General features: G+C 39.1%; 2 protein-coding genes across 2 annotated transcripts in view; one reads left to right on the plus strand and one right to left on the minus strand.

Moving 5' to 3' along the window:
* Window positions 1–14,523, plus strand: part of gpc5a (glypican 5a) — a 992,726-nt gene that overhangs the window by 667,380 nt on the left and 310,823 nt on the right. The window lies entirely within an intron of this gene.
* On the minus strand, window positions 5,517–6,672 carry LOC120523787 (adenylate kinase isoenzyme 1). The gene has a single exon (XM_039745386.1). It carries the CDS (start codon window positions 6,583–6,585, stop codon window positions 6,001–6,003), a length of 585 nt encoding a protein of 194 aa, XP_039601320.1. The 5' UTR covers window positions 6,586–6,672; the 3' UTR covers window positions 5,517–6,000.

Consider the following 14,523-nt stretch of genomic DNA (forward strand, 5'->3'; position numbering starts at 1 on the left):
TTAGGTAAATTTGTTTGGCAGATGCTTTTACCCAAATCAATTTACAAAAGAGGTAAACATAACCGAGTAACATTAGGCTAGAGCCTGTTTGTTCAACAAGTGTACTAGGACAGGTAACTAAAGTTGATTGCCACAAATGAAAAGCTATACTAACTAATAAATGTACAATTATAGGTTACAATCATTACAGCAATTAAACTTAATCTAACAACAAATTATCCAACAATAAAATATCATAGAGCAATGTTTTTTCCAATCAATTAGACAGATATTCACAGAACAGATGAGTTTTCAATTGCTTCTTGAAAACATTGAGAGAGTCAGCAGTTCAGATATAGGTGGGCAGCCCATTCCACCAACTAGGAACTACACAAGAAGAGTCTGGATTGAGTCTTGATACCACACAGAGGCAGCATCACAAGATGCTGTTCTCTGGCATACCGGAATGGGCAAGAAGGAGTATAGGGCTTCATCCTTGTCTCCATATACTCAGGCGCTGACCCATTGAGTACTCTGTAGGCAAGCATCAGGGACTTTAACTTATTACATGCTGCTACAGGGAGCCAATGTAGTGACCTGAAGAAAGGAGTGACATATGCCTATCTCAGCTGATTAAATACAAGATGGACCATTGCCTTCTGGACCATCTGCAGTGGTTTGATAGCACATGCAGGTACTCATGCCAGAAGTGAGTTGAAGTAGTCCAGACATGGCAAGACCAAATCCTGGACCAGACATTGTGCTGCATACTCTGTTAGAAAAGGTCTGATCTTGCGAATGTTGTACAGCGTGAACTTGGATGAACAAGAAACAGTAGAAATGTGGTCAGAAAAAGATAACAGGCCATCAGTCACCACTCCAAGGTTGCACACTGACTTAGCAGGTGTTAGTGACAGTGAGCTAAGCTGTACAGAGATGGGGCATTGAACAAGCTAGCTGGCTGGGATCTCAAGAAGCTTTTTTTTGCCAGGTTGAGCTGTAGATCATGGTAGCATCCAGTTTGAGTTATCATTAAGACATGCAGAGACTCAAGATGATACCATATTGTCTTCCAGAGGGAATGACAGGTACAGCTGTGCATCATCTGCATAGCACTGAGAAGAGAAACCATAGGATTGGATGATGGAGCACTGCAAAGTGGTGTTTTATAATTTATAAGACCAAACTGCAATACACACTTTCAAATTTTTTTTAGATCAGACTTCAAATAATTATTGACTTCTGTGTGAACTGGTATTATTGACTAAATATTTTATAATCATTATGAAGTGTTTACAATAAAGCAATCTAATATTCTTTTTCCTTTAGCTATTTTTTAACTAGTATGTACACAAGAGGCTGATATCCCTGCACCCTGGTTCACATATCTGATTTTGACAGTTTTATCAAAGCTGTTATTCAGGACAGTCATTTATTGTCAACCACTCAGCTTTAAAGTTGTCTCTGACATCATAAAACAAGGAATGCATAAAAGGCATACAAGGTATTCCAATGCAATTATAAAAGACACAAATATTTCCTTGTCACTTCAGAAAACACAAACTTGGAAGAAAAAAGAAAATCTGTTGTTATTTGAATTTCATTTGTTGGTAGGTCCTTTAGGCCATGATTAAAGGATGTAAAATTGCTTGCCTTTGTCCTCGTAGTTTCTGTTTTATGATGTCAGAAAGTATCTTTATTGCTGCAATGGGTGTATCCAGCAGGGGGCGATCGTTCCCTGGGAATTAGTTCTTTTTATGATTGCGGTGTGTTACTTAACCTGAATATATATACTGTAGATACTGTATAACATAAAAGACGATACTCCTCCCTAGTGATACGGCGGTATCACGTAGAAGAAATAAATTAACTTTGTTTAATGTTGGCTTACACTGCAGATAGTACAAAGACGAATGAAGCCAGTGACAAGACTCAGACGGCAGTGGGGGCCCGAGGAGTGGAGTCTGTCGGCAGATGCAGAAAGCATTTTCAGGAACAGGTGGTGACGTCTTCCATCCATTCGATGGTTTCAAAGATGTGCTAGGCAATGTTTCAAGGCTTTATGCTTTTTCTCCATGTCCAGGGCCCCCTTCAGATGAGCATGCGATTCCAAACAAGGCAACCATTCTCTTCAACTTTGTGCTGAATTAACAGATAAAAACAGTACATGCTTACAGCTTCCCACATTCTGACTGAGCATGGTTTCCGTTTGTGCTGTTCTGTCTTTTTTGTCATAATGCTTGCTAGGCAGTGCTTGATCTGGCTACAACAACAACGACAACATTTATTTATATAGCACATTTTTATACAAAAAAATGTAGCTCAAAGTGCTTTACATAATGAAGAATAGAAAAATAAAAGACACAGTAAGAAAATAAAATAAGTCAACATTAATTAACATAGAATAAGAGTAAGGTCCAATGGCCAGGGTGAACAGAAAAAACAAAAAAAAACTGCAGACGGCTGGAGAAAAAAATAAAATCTGCAGGGATTCCAGACCATAAGACCATCCAGTCCACTCTGGGCATTCTACCTAACATAACTGAAAGTGTGGTGTTATGGGTCCACAGCTCGCTCAGCAAAGGCAGTTTTTTTTTAAATAATCACCGCACTCGCGGCGGCTTAGTGCGTGCAGGGCATAGCAAGCCACGGGGCGATCTGCGGTGTGGGTGTTTCTCACCAAGTGAACAGGTGAGGGATTCCCACATCTGTGATTGTTCCCGTGGCTAATGTGCTGCAGCTATTATGGCCCCTTGCTGTATAAAAGAAGCGCGAGTCGGTTAAAGGGAGAAAAAAGAATGAGAGAAAGAAAAAGAGAGGACAGATGTTGCAGGAAGTGTATGCACAAGTCGGTGCAGGAGAGTGGGCAAGTGAGTGGGCGAGCGAGAGTTAGGTTCGCAGGCAACTGGACAGTGAGCCCCTAGCGGGATGTTTGGCCGACACCCGTGGGCTGTACTTAGTGGTCGCTCCCGCTTAGCATGTTCGGAAGAGCAGAAGTGACGGGAAGAAGGATGACTGGCCGCGTAAGGCCGAGTAGGCTGCGTGATGTCGGGAGGCTTGGGCAGTAAACTCCCTGGCATGAGCGTCCTGGTCGTCAGGGAAGCCAAGTCTCGGTCTGGAGGGAGCGGAACCGAAGCCAGGGATCGGGACGCCACCAGATCAGTTGTGGAAAGAAGGTCAGCTGCAGGTAGAGTGGATCCCCTGTTGCGAAGCCTGGACAGGGAGAAGCAGGGAAGTCACCAGTTAAAAGAAGGCACCGGGCTTGTTGTTGGTTTTAAAGTCTGCTTCCTGTTGAACATTTTAACCTCGTTTTAAAACGATTGTTCTATTTATTGTTTTTAACATCCACGTTTTTCTTTAATGGATTATTTATTTAATGACTCTGTTTGGAAAGAACTGCACTTTATTGAACACTGTTTTTGTTGACTATTATAATAAAAGCACTTTGCACCTTTTGAACCATCCCCTTGCTCAATTGCAATTGGTACTGCGTCAACTGTCTAGCTCATCTCGGTTATAACTATCGACGGTGTTGGGTTCAAGGGCTTCCAAATAGCAGATGGGAGCGTGGAGCCGAACCCGCATTGTCACAAACAGTCCTCTTTGTATTTAGGGTTCTCATGGAAGGACTTGATGATGATGGTCATGTTGACTTCTGGCTTTTAGTCCATCAATGTTGGAGCATCATGAAGCTTTGAGTAGGTGGTGGTGGCGCAGGCCGCCACCACAAAAAAAACGGAAAAAGAAACAGAAGACAGAGTAGGGGTCATTACGGATTTTAGAGCCACCACGAATAGTTATTATGATGAATTGAACATACAGAGTATCAGAATTAAGTTAAAGTGAAGTTATGGGAAGGCCATGTTAAAGTTATGTGTTTTCAGCAGTGTTTTAAAGTGCTTTACTGTATTAGCCTGGCGATATCCTATTGGCAGGCTATTCCAGATTTTAGGTGCATAACAACAGACGTCCGCCTCACCACTTCTTTTAAGTTTAGCTTTTGGAATTGTAAGGAGACACTCATTTGAGGATCTAATGTTACGATTTGGAATATAGGGTGTCAGACATTCCGATATATAAGATGGAGCGAGATTATTTAAGGCTTTATAAACAATAAGCATAATTTTAAAGTCAATTCTGAAAGACACAGGTAACCAGTGTAGTGACATCAAAACTAGAGAGATGTGTTCGGATTTTATTTTCCTAGTTAGGATTCTAGCAGCTGCATTCTGCACTTGTTGCAAATGATTTATGTCTTTTTTTGGTAGTCCTGAGAGGAGTGCATTACAGTAATCTAGGCGACTGAAAACAAAAGCATGAATTAATTTCTCAGCATCTTTCAATGATATAAGAGGTCTAACTTTTGCTATGTTTCTTAAGTGAAATAATGCTGTCCTAGTGGTCTGATTAATAATAATTAAATCTAATTTAAAATTCAGGTTACAGTCAACAGTTATCCCTAAGTTTTTTACTTCCGTCTTAACTTTTAATCCTAATGCATCAAGTTTATTTCTGATACCCTCATTGAATCCATTATTGCCAATCACTAAAATTGCAGTTTTCTCTTTATTCAGCTTGAGAAAATTACTGTTCATCCGTTCAGAAATACCAGTAAGTCATTGTTTTAGTGAATTGAGAGAGTCTGTGTCATCAGGTGCTATTGATAAGTACAGCTGTGTGTCATCAGCATAGCTGTGGTAGCTCACGTTGTAACCTGAGATAATCTGACCTAACGGAAGCATATAAATCGAAAAGAGCAGCGGACCCAGGATAGAGCCTTGTGGAACACCATATAGAATATCATGTGTCTTTGAGTTGTGATTACCACAACTAACAAATAATTTTCTCCCTGCCAGGTAAGGTTCAAACCAATTTAAGACACTGCCAGAGAGGCCCACCCATTGACGAAGGCGCTTTCTAAGAATATTGTGATCAATGGTGTCAAATGCACCACTCAGATTGAGGAGGACGAGAACAGATAAATGGCCTCTGTCTGCATTTACCCGCAAGTCATTTACTAGTTTAACGAGTGCAGTTTCTGTGCTGTGATTTGTTTTAAAACCTGACTGAAATTTATCAAGAACAGCATGTTTATTGAGGTGGTCATTTAACTGCATAATGACTGCCTTCTCTAGAATTTTACTTAAGAGGGGCAGGTTAGTGATGGGTCTAATATTTTCAAAAGCAGAGGGGTCAAGATTATTTTTCTTGATTAGGGAATCAGTCTGGGAAGACCCTCGTATTTAATGACGAATTTACTATGTCAAGAATACTATCAATTACAACAACAACAACAACATTTATTTATATAGCACATTTTCATACAAACAGTAGCTCAAAGTGCTTTACATATTAAAGAATAGAAAAATGAAAGACATAATTATAAAAAAATAAATCAACATTAACATCGAATAAGAGTAAGGTTCAATGGCCAGGGGGGACAGAAAAAACAAAAAAACTCCAGACGGCTGGAGAAAAAATAAAATCTGTAGGGATTCCAGACCATGATATCGCCCAGTCCCCTCTGGGCATTTTTTGGTAAGAAGATGACATTTAATGACAGCAGAGGTGGGAAGAAAAGAGCAGACAAGGAAGAAAAAAAACCGGGAAGGAAAGAGACAACAAAGTGTCACAACGCAGCAGTCTTTTTACATAATTTGACTCGTCTGAGGTTACAGAGACCAGTGAAACTGTAAAGTCAAAAACAACTCGTTTCAAAACGCATTATACTCTCCTCTCTTAAATATTTTGGATGCCAAAGCCAAGAAGGTAAAATTACAATAAATGAAAATAAGTCTCTTTTTTTATCTTCTTACATTAAAATTCCAATCATATGGACGGGGTGTCTGCAGCACTCAACTTCTTTAATTAAAGACTTGAATGCACAAAGAGGTGAAGACCGCAGTAAGGCAAAGATTGTCTTTTTAAGCATCTGTTTATGGATCATTTCCAGCCTGAGACATGTCCTGGTCTGTGAAGCAGATTCACTAGAGCCGTCTCTACAGGAGCGAGGGGCCTGCTTTACTTCAGGGCGTCGAGGGCGGTGGAAACCTGGCTAAACACGCTGTCCACTGTGCCTTCAGCGTTGATCTTTCTGACGATGCCACGGCCTTCATAAAATGCAATGACTGGCTCAGTAGCCTTGTAGTAAGTATCCAGTCTTTTCTTGATTGTCTCCTCATTGTCGTCCACACGTCCACTGGTCTCGCCACGTTTCATTAGTCTTTTAACCATGGTGTCAGCGCCAGCATCCACATATAAAAGCAGAGTAGGGGGTCCAATCTTCTTTTCAAACTCCTCGCCCTGCTTAACTTCACGAGGGTAGCCATCAATTAAGTAACCTGCAGAGGTATCAGCTTTGGCAATCATGGCATCCTTCAGCATGTCCAAAACTGTGTCCAATGGGACAAGCTCGCCTTTCTCCATTATAGCAGAAAGCTTCTTGCCTCTTTCAGACCCTGAGCTGACCTCTGCTCTGAGCAGATCACCGGTCGACAAATGAGTGTACCCATATTTATGGACAATCTTTTCACACTGAGTTCCTTTTCCAGAACCAGGGCCACCTACAACAAAGATGATCTTCTTGCCTTTGATTTTATCTGCCATATTGAGCTGTTCTGAGAGTAAAAGGTCTTCAACCTCTGAGAGATGCAAACGTTGCTGCCCGACTCTTTTCCTCCTTCGCTCCCTGCTGCGGCACGCCTAATACTTCCTTGAAAAACCTTGTTGGTATTGGGTCAAGGACGCAAGTAGAGGGTTTCAGTTGAGAGATTATTCTTTGTAAATCAGGCAAATCTATCCTGGTGAAAGAATTTAATTTGTTTATAACGGAGTGTTGGGGAGATGTACTACGTTATTTCAAATATTATTAATTTTTGATTGAAAAATACAGCAATGTTCTCACAGGTTTCACTGGAAGTATTTTGGGGGCATTCCTTTGTGTTACGTGGGTTTAACAGATGATCAATTGTAGAAAATAAGACTCTGGGATTACTAGCATTGTTATTTATAATATTAGAGAAATGGCAGCGCCTCTCAAGATGGACTGTGTTATTGTATTCTGTTATTTTAACCTTCAATATCTCATAATGGATAGTTAGTTTAGTTTTCCTCCATTTACACTCAGCTCTACGACATGTTCTTTTTAAATCAGACACTCTTTGGGTCTTCCATGGTATAACAAAGCTATAAAATTTTTTAACTGTCTTTTCAGGTGCAACTATGTCAACAGCAGCTCTTACTTTAGAATTAAAATTTTCCACCTTACTATTTACATTATCCTCACTATTATAGTTGGCACTATAAATGGACTGATTGCTTAGAATGTTTGTAAGTTTTAAAGCTGCTGATGAGTCAAAGAAGCGTTTTTTAACAATATGCTTCTCATGAATGTTTTCTATCATTATTTCTATATTAAATAGTGAAGAAAGTGGTCTGATAGACCAATATCAATGATCTGCTTCACATCAACTTTTAGTCCTTTGGTAATTACTAAGTCTAACGTATGACCTGCTTTATGTGAAGGCTGATTAACGAGCTTTTCTAAAATTAAAAGAGTCCAGGAGGTTCATGAATTCTTTTACTTTTAGGTCACACTGATTATCGATATGAAAGTTAAAGTTGCCGACTATTAAGAGTGTGTCATAGTTCGTAATTAAAATTGACATTAAGTCTGAGAATTCCTCAAAGAAAGACACATTAAATTTAGGAGGTCTATACACGGATAAAACTAGAACGTGAGAATCTCCATGAATAACAACGGCGAGATACTCAAAGGACTTAAATTTACCAAAACTAACAGCTTTACACTTGTGCTTGCTTTACTACATGTGAATAACAAAATCAACTTTTTATAAGATAGATTTGCACAGAGCACAGTGACATATTAAACTTATGCTTAAAGTGGGGCACCGTCACTGGCTTTAGTTTAATTATTGCATTTCAGCTTATTCTATCATTATGATACACTTTGTGTTTTCATTATGGAATTGCATTTGTTTTCTTTTTTGTTTATTTTTACTTTATGTTCTTGTTTCTTAATTATGTTTCTTTGTTATTTTATATCAATTTTATCAATGGTTTACGTTGTCTATTATACGCTGAGCCCAACGGGATGGGGCTCCTTGGCACTGCAGCTATGGGGACCACCCTCAGTCTATATAAAGGCCTCAGAAGCCTTGGCCCAGTGCTGAGGCATTAGCTCCTGCTTGTCTTCATCAGCTTATGAAAGGGAATCCAAGGAAACTGGAAAACCTTGAGAGAACTCTAATTTGGTATTTCAATTTGTTTTAAATGGGCATTTGTGGGGTGGCATGATGGTGCAGTGGTAGAGCTGCTGCTTTGCAACAACGAGACTGGGGTTCACATACTTGGTGCACCCTGAGTGGAGTTTCCTTGTTCTGCCTGTGTTTCCATGGGTTTCCTCCGAGTGCTCCAGTTTCATCTAACAGCTCAAAGACATACATATTTATTGAATTGTTGATGCTAAATTGGCTCTGGTGTGTGTGTTTTCACCCTGTGATGGACTGGCCCCATAACCCTGCTCTGGAAGTTGATGCTTAGAAGTGTGATGAATAGATGGGACATTTTTGTCGGACTTATTATGACATACAACTGCTGCTTTTCCACTTCTGAATGCAGTGCTTTTAATATTGGAAAGATATTGCAATTATACACCATCCCAAGATGAGTCATCTCATAAAATGTCCAAAACATGAGTGAATGAAAGGCCTTTGCTGGATTATCCTCTAAATCTTTGCTGTTGTATATGCATGCAATTTTTGTTGTAGTCTCTTACAAATGTAAAATTCAACAATTTTAATATTGTAGATTAGGGACCACTGACATGGTATAAGATCTTTCTTGGGTCAACTGATGTAATGCTTCCTTGAGTTTTGGTTTTCACGTGAGTACTACTTAACCGGAATGATGGTCAACTTCAGTATGTTTCATTTGTCACACTGAGACTTTGAAACAGAAGTATAAAATATTATTAAACTCTGTGTACTATGACCTTATTCATTACATGAAAATTTCCATCGTACAAAATAACATTGCACATGATCTTATATAGAAGTGATCCCAAAATATATGCATTATTAAACTGGGAAAACATTAACAATATAAAATGATTACCCATTATAAATTAATTAATGTCAAGCATAGCATTATACCCTTAAAATTAACAGTTGCTGAAATATTCATTTTAAACTTGTAGCATATATTGAGTTTACCTAACAGATAAACATGACATAAAAATGTATGCGATGAACTACATATGTGTTAATACAATAACATGTGTAATGGATTGATGTTCTATCCAGGGTTGATTACTGTCTTTCCATCATTATGACCAGGATGGGCTTAGGCTCTACAATATTCAGTAAAAAGTGGGCTCAGAAAACAAAGATGCAGAATAAATTAGGTAGAGAAAATCTGACAATAACATCTAGGTCTGTAGTACAGAACAAATTATTAAACTGACAAATAGAATTTCAAAATTCACCTGTCAAAAGTGGGGCTACAAGGTTCGGCATCTCAAGGTCGATAAGTAAAATGCAATAAAAATTACATTTATCTACCACAGAGAGTGAAAACAGCATCTAGTGTCTTACAAGGAGGATATTGTGCTTTCCAAGTTGCCCTTTTGTTTTATTAAACATGAGGTACTGATATAGCAACCCTAATTGGACATTTATTACTTTAACTGAAAATGGAGAAGATTTAAGGGACATAAACCAAGTTAAGACAGGTTCTGCAATTCTAATTTCTGCACAACTTTACATTTGAATGAAACAGCAGACAAACATATTGCAAATGGCTCTTATTACCTGGTATTAATTAGCTGACACCTTCAACTGCAGTTATGTCCATAATTATTCAGGCACTAAAAGGAATTTACAACATCTGTTTTATATATTTCAAGGGCACACAAATGATCCGTCTGTCCTGTTATACTTTTGTTATGAAATGAGCCAGTAAATTATTTTAAACCGCCAGCCCTCCACCACCCCAGAATGCAAAAACTTGCTCTAATAGAGGTTTGGTGTCCATGTCAGTCATCATGATCTTGGCTTATTTCCATTATTTTTTTTCCTATACATTAATTTAAATGTGCAGTAACTGCTGGCGTTTATTGTAGGAAATGGGAACATAATGCCTGGCATACACATTTTGTCATCTACTAAAAGTCAATATCTTTGGTGCTGCACTTGCCATTGTGTACTTTTGCTGTGACTGCAGGTTGCAGTTTTTAAAATTCCACTCAATTCATTTCAGTTTTTGCATTCAGTGCTTTCTCAAATAAACCTTTCTTCTTGATTTTTGTGTTTGAATTTTGCATCTGTACTTGACAAGTAGTAAACGTGTAATAATTTCACATCTCTGTAGGTGTTCAGCCACAATGTCAATAAATTCTTGCATCTAAATTGCCTGAGTGTCACCAAACAGCTCAAACTCAAAGACTTTGTGGAAATAATTTCAAGATCTATTAGGAAATATTGGTGTGCACCTTTTTACTGTGTTGAGAGCAGTGATTAATCAATTTTGATAGCACTGTAATATGGAAAAATATATAGTATAAAATTGCCAAATTAATTTTCTTAACTGATATCTGTCCTTCTTTCGTTAACCCCTTATCAAGCGGGGTCATTTTTGCTAAATCGCTTGTAATTTGACCTCTCCAAATTAGAATCATTGCTGTTATTGAACTATCTGGAGTATAAACACATGTTTGGTCTCTTTGTAAAGGTAACATTCTCTAGTTTCACCCTTAGTAGTCAGAATCACTGTAGGTGTGACTGATCAAAAGTTATGCACATTAAAACTCCCAGAAAAAATGAATTTTTTTGTTCTCGCCTAAGTTTTTTTGTGAAAATAAAGGCCTCTAGGTAGTAGAGTAGGTAGTAGGTAGGTGGGGACAGAAACACACTATGTACCAACAGAATAACTTGTTGACTACTCACATTTCAAATTTGAAAAGAATACCTGTAAAAATGACATTTTACACCAGTTTTATGTGGGCATGTCCAGGTGCTTTTTAGAGGGACCTATGGTTTATCCATTATCCACATTTTGGAACATATGGAAAAAGTGTAATAACTTTTGAATGCTTCAACCCACAGATATCAATGAGGGCTCTACTGAAAGCTTACACCTAAAGGAATCTATCTATCTACACACAGTGTCACTCTATTAGTTATGGAAATTCATATTCCATAATAAAAACAATAAAAATACACATTTCAATATAAAAATAGTCAAAACAAGTCTTATGGGCCAAAAAAAATATATATTTTATTATTTTTTTTTAAATAAAATGCACACAAACTATATACATTTTTACAAACTGTTACAACACAGCTCAGCGTTTTTCCATGTGCCACTGATTGTAGCAATCCCTAGCAGGCAGAAAGCACAAGGGCATGTCACATGTCGCTCTCTTCCTCAGACTTCTCCTGGTCCGATTCATCACTGTCACGCCGCGTACATGCCTCTACTACTTCATCGAGAGTGTATTTACGTTTATCTGTACGTTTATCCATATTTAAAATGCGAAAAAACTTGGTGAAATCACAATAAACAACCACGCACCAAGTCTGCCTACTGGCACAAATGCCAGCTTCGCGCAGCTCCGATCGGTTTTGTTTACAAGTTGGCAGGGCAAGTTACATATCGGCGTGCTCAGCTGCTCATTGGCTGTAAGTTTGGAGTGTCACTCACAGCGTCCAATCAAACTGGTAGATTCTACCAGGGTTTGGAGTTGTGCGTCATCGTTCAGCTGTCTGTGACACTCGTTGGCTATATGAGGCTCCATTCACCCCCCAGACCCTTCGTAATTGGCCAACTTAGGTGTCAATCACAAGCTAACGTGTAACATGCTTTAGCATGGTTATTGCCGACAGAAACAAATTACGTCTGATATGACCAATAGAAATGAAAAAATATGTCGGAGCTAGTCTCAAGTTAAGAAACGTTTTCTGGAGTTTTTGTCCCTTTGAGGATCTATCGTGTGTTTTGGACCTAATTGTTTCACTGGATTATATTCCCTGGAGCCTTACGGACAGAATGAGATCAATATTGCTCGGAAATATTGATGTTTGACTTGCAGAGAGCCTTCAAAGGTAGGAAAAGTCAACTCTTAAAAGTATTTACTTCTCTGTAAAAAAGGATTTAGTGTCAGTGCTGTGGTTGTTGTGTGTCAAAATGGTTTATATCATCGGAAAGACGAGACTCTGAGGTTTCATTTGATATGTAGTATGTCGAGGTGCATGACAGAGGGGCATGCATACATGGCTGTGACATGGCTGTGACGTCGTCCAAGTGTAGTTATGTACCAGGACCGGTACGTGTGCATGTTAATGACTACTTTAACATAAAATTTGACATACCACTAAAGACACGAAAGATAGTCAACAATGGAATGTGGGTGTCTGGTTTATGTCAGTTGGCATCAGTTCATTGTGATACTCTTTGACATTGACATCATCTAACAATATAAATGGTGTGTTGAGAGCCTCGCAACCACCAACCTCCAAGGAAAATATAATGGATACTAACTGCCTAAATTAAGATAGCAATTTTAGAATCTAATGACTTTGAGGTAAAAAGGAAAAGCCACAATATCATGGAAGGAACATGAAGATTATAGGCACTGCACGGATTGAACACAAGATTCTGAGGTTGTGATTGGTGGACACATTGCTATGTGTATCTGACAAACAATTTAAAAAATGATTTTCTATACACATACCTATTCAGGATTCTGAACTTCATTGAAACAATGGCACCATACTGCTGGGTACTTTTCCAGAAAGTGGGAGGAGCACATGTAAGGCTTCTTTGGTGGCTTTTTTCAAATTTAATGCCTTTAAGGAATTCCACCTCTGTGGTGTGTAAAAGAGCAAGGTATCGCTCTGCCCCATTTTAATCAGCATAATATTATGCTTATCAACATTAATCCTTCTTCAATTGTGCTTTATTGGCTTTTAATAGGAACTGTTTCATTCTTCTAGAAACTGCTGTGATGCATTTCTTATCTAATATGTCTTACCTAATTTAATAAAGCCCAAATCAGGCCACTCTTTAAAGTTTCTTTTTACATGGGAAAGGTCAGGTCAAGTCAGGTGATGTTGAGGAGCATGCACTGGTATACCCACCATATGGCAAAACAGCTCGGGATCCTGGTTGGCAACGCCCCCAGGCAGACATGTGGTCCAGTCCCACCCTCTGGAAATGACCATCTATCTGCTGCAGACAGGTGTTATGTGGGCATCCCCTTGGCCTAGTCCAGCCATTCAGGTCCTCAACAATGAGGATCCTGCAAGCTGGATCACCTTAATGGAATCACACCACATGGCTGTAGTACTGTAATTGACGCTCCCACAATACAGGTAATGTGCCTCATTCAGGACACTGTGAGTGACCACTCATTCAATATAAAGTCAAACCAGCACAGCCCAAGGATTTTCCAAAGAGACACAGTACCAAAGGAGTCCAATCTTCATCTCAGGTCCCTGGACAGCGTCAATGTCTCGTAACCATATAGCAAGACAGAAGGCACCAGGTCTCTAAAGACTTGTATCTTCATCCTTTTGCATAGATATCAGTAGTACCACACACCCCTTTCCAGCAACCTCATGACCCCCCATGCTCTCCCAATCCATCTACTGACTTCATAGAAAGTGTCACCAGAGACCTGAATGTCACTGCCGAGGTAAGTAAACCTCTCGACAAGGTTGACACACTCTCCGCAGTTAGACACACTACTGATGGTTGTGCCCAAGAGGTCGTTAAAGGTTTGGATCTTGGTTTTTATCCAGGACACTCGCAAGCCTAAACATTCAAACTCCTCACACAGTTTCTCGAGAGCCCTGATCAGAACCTCCATTGACTCTGTGAAGATTATAGCATCGTCAGCAAACAAATGCCCCACAACCGCTGGACCCTTTGACCTTGCCCAACAAGCATTGAACAGAGTAGGAACAAGAACACACCCCTGACAAACCCCAGAATCAACTGGGAAAAATACTGAGGTTCTGCCTCTACTCTGCACTAACTGTACCAGTGTACAGGCCGGCCATGATATCCAGCAACCCTGAGGTGATCCTGTGAAGTCTCAGGATGTCCCACAGGGCAGCTCGATTAACTGGTTTGAAAGCTTTACACTATATAAATAAAATGTAGTATTATTATTATTATTATTATTATTATTATTATTATTATTATTATAAAGCCAAATGGTTAGAAAACAGACAGAAACAGTCAGAATCAGCAGTGTGAGAAAGATACAAAGCAGAGAAGATGCTTCCACAAGTTTAAACATCAACCAGTTACATCTGCAAATTTTGCAAAAGCAGAAAGAAAAAGAAGTGTTTTTCTGTATCCTGTCTACCAACCATGCGTATTATCTGTTCAGTTAAGCCTGTTGATTTATATGGCTTTGTTTAGCCATATTAGACAACTCTTACCCTGGCTGATCCTTCAACACATGCCATGGATTTTTTGCACACTCTGTAGTAGTGTTGCTAGCATTTGCTGTTTTCA

Source organism: Polypterus senegalus, chromosome 2 (assembly GCF_016835505.1).
Source record: "Polypterus senegalus isolate Bchr_013 chromosome 2, ASM1683550v1, whole genome shotgun sequence".
In the NCBI taxonomy this organism is placed as follows: domain Eukaryota; kingdom Metazoa; phylum Chordata; class Cladistia; order Polypteriformes; family Polypteridae; genus Polypterus; species Polypterus senegalus.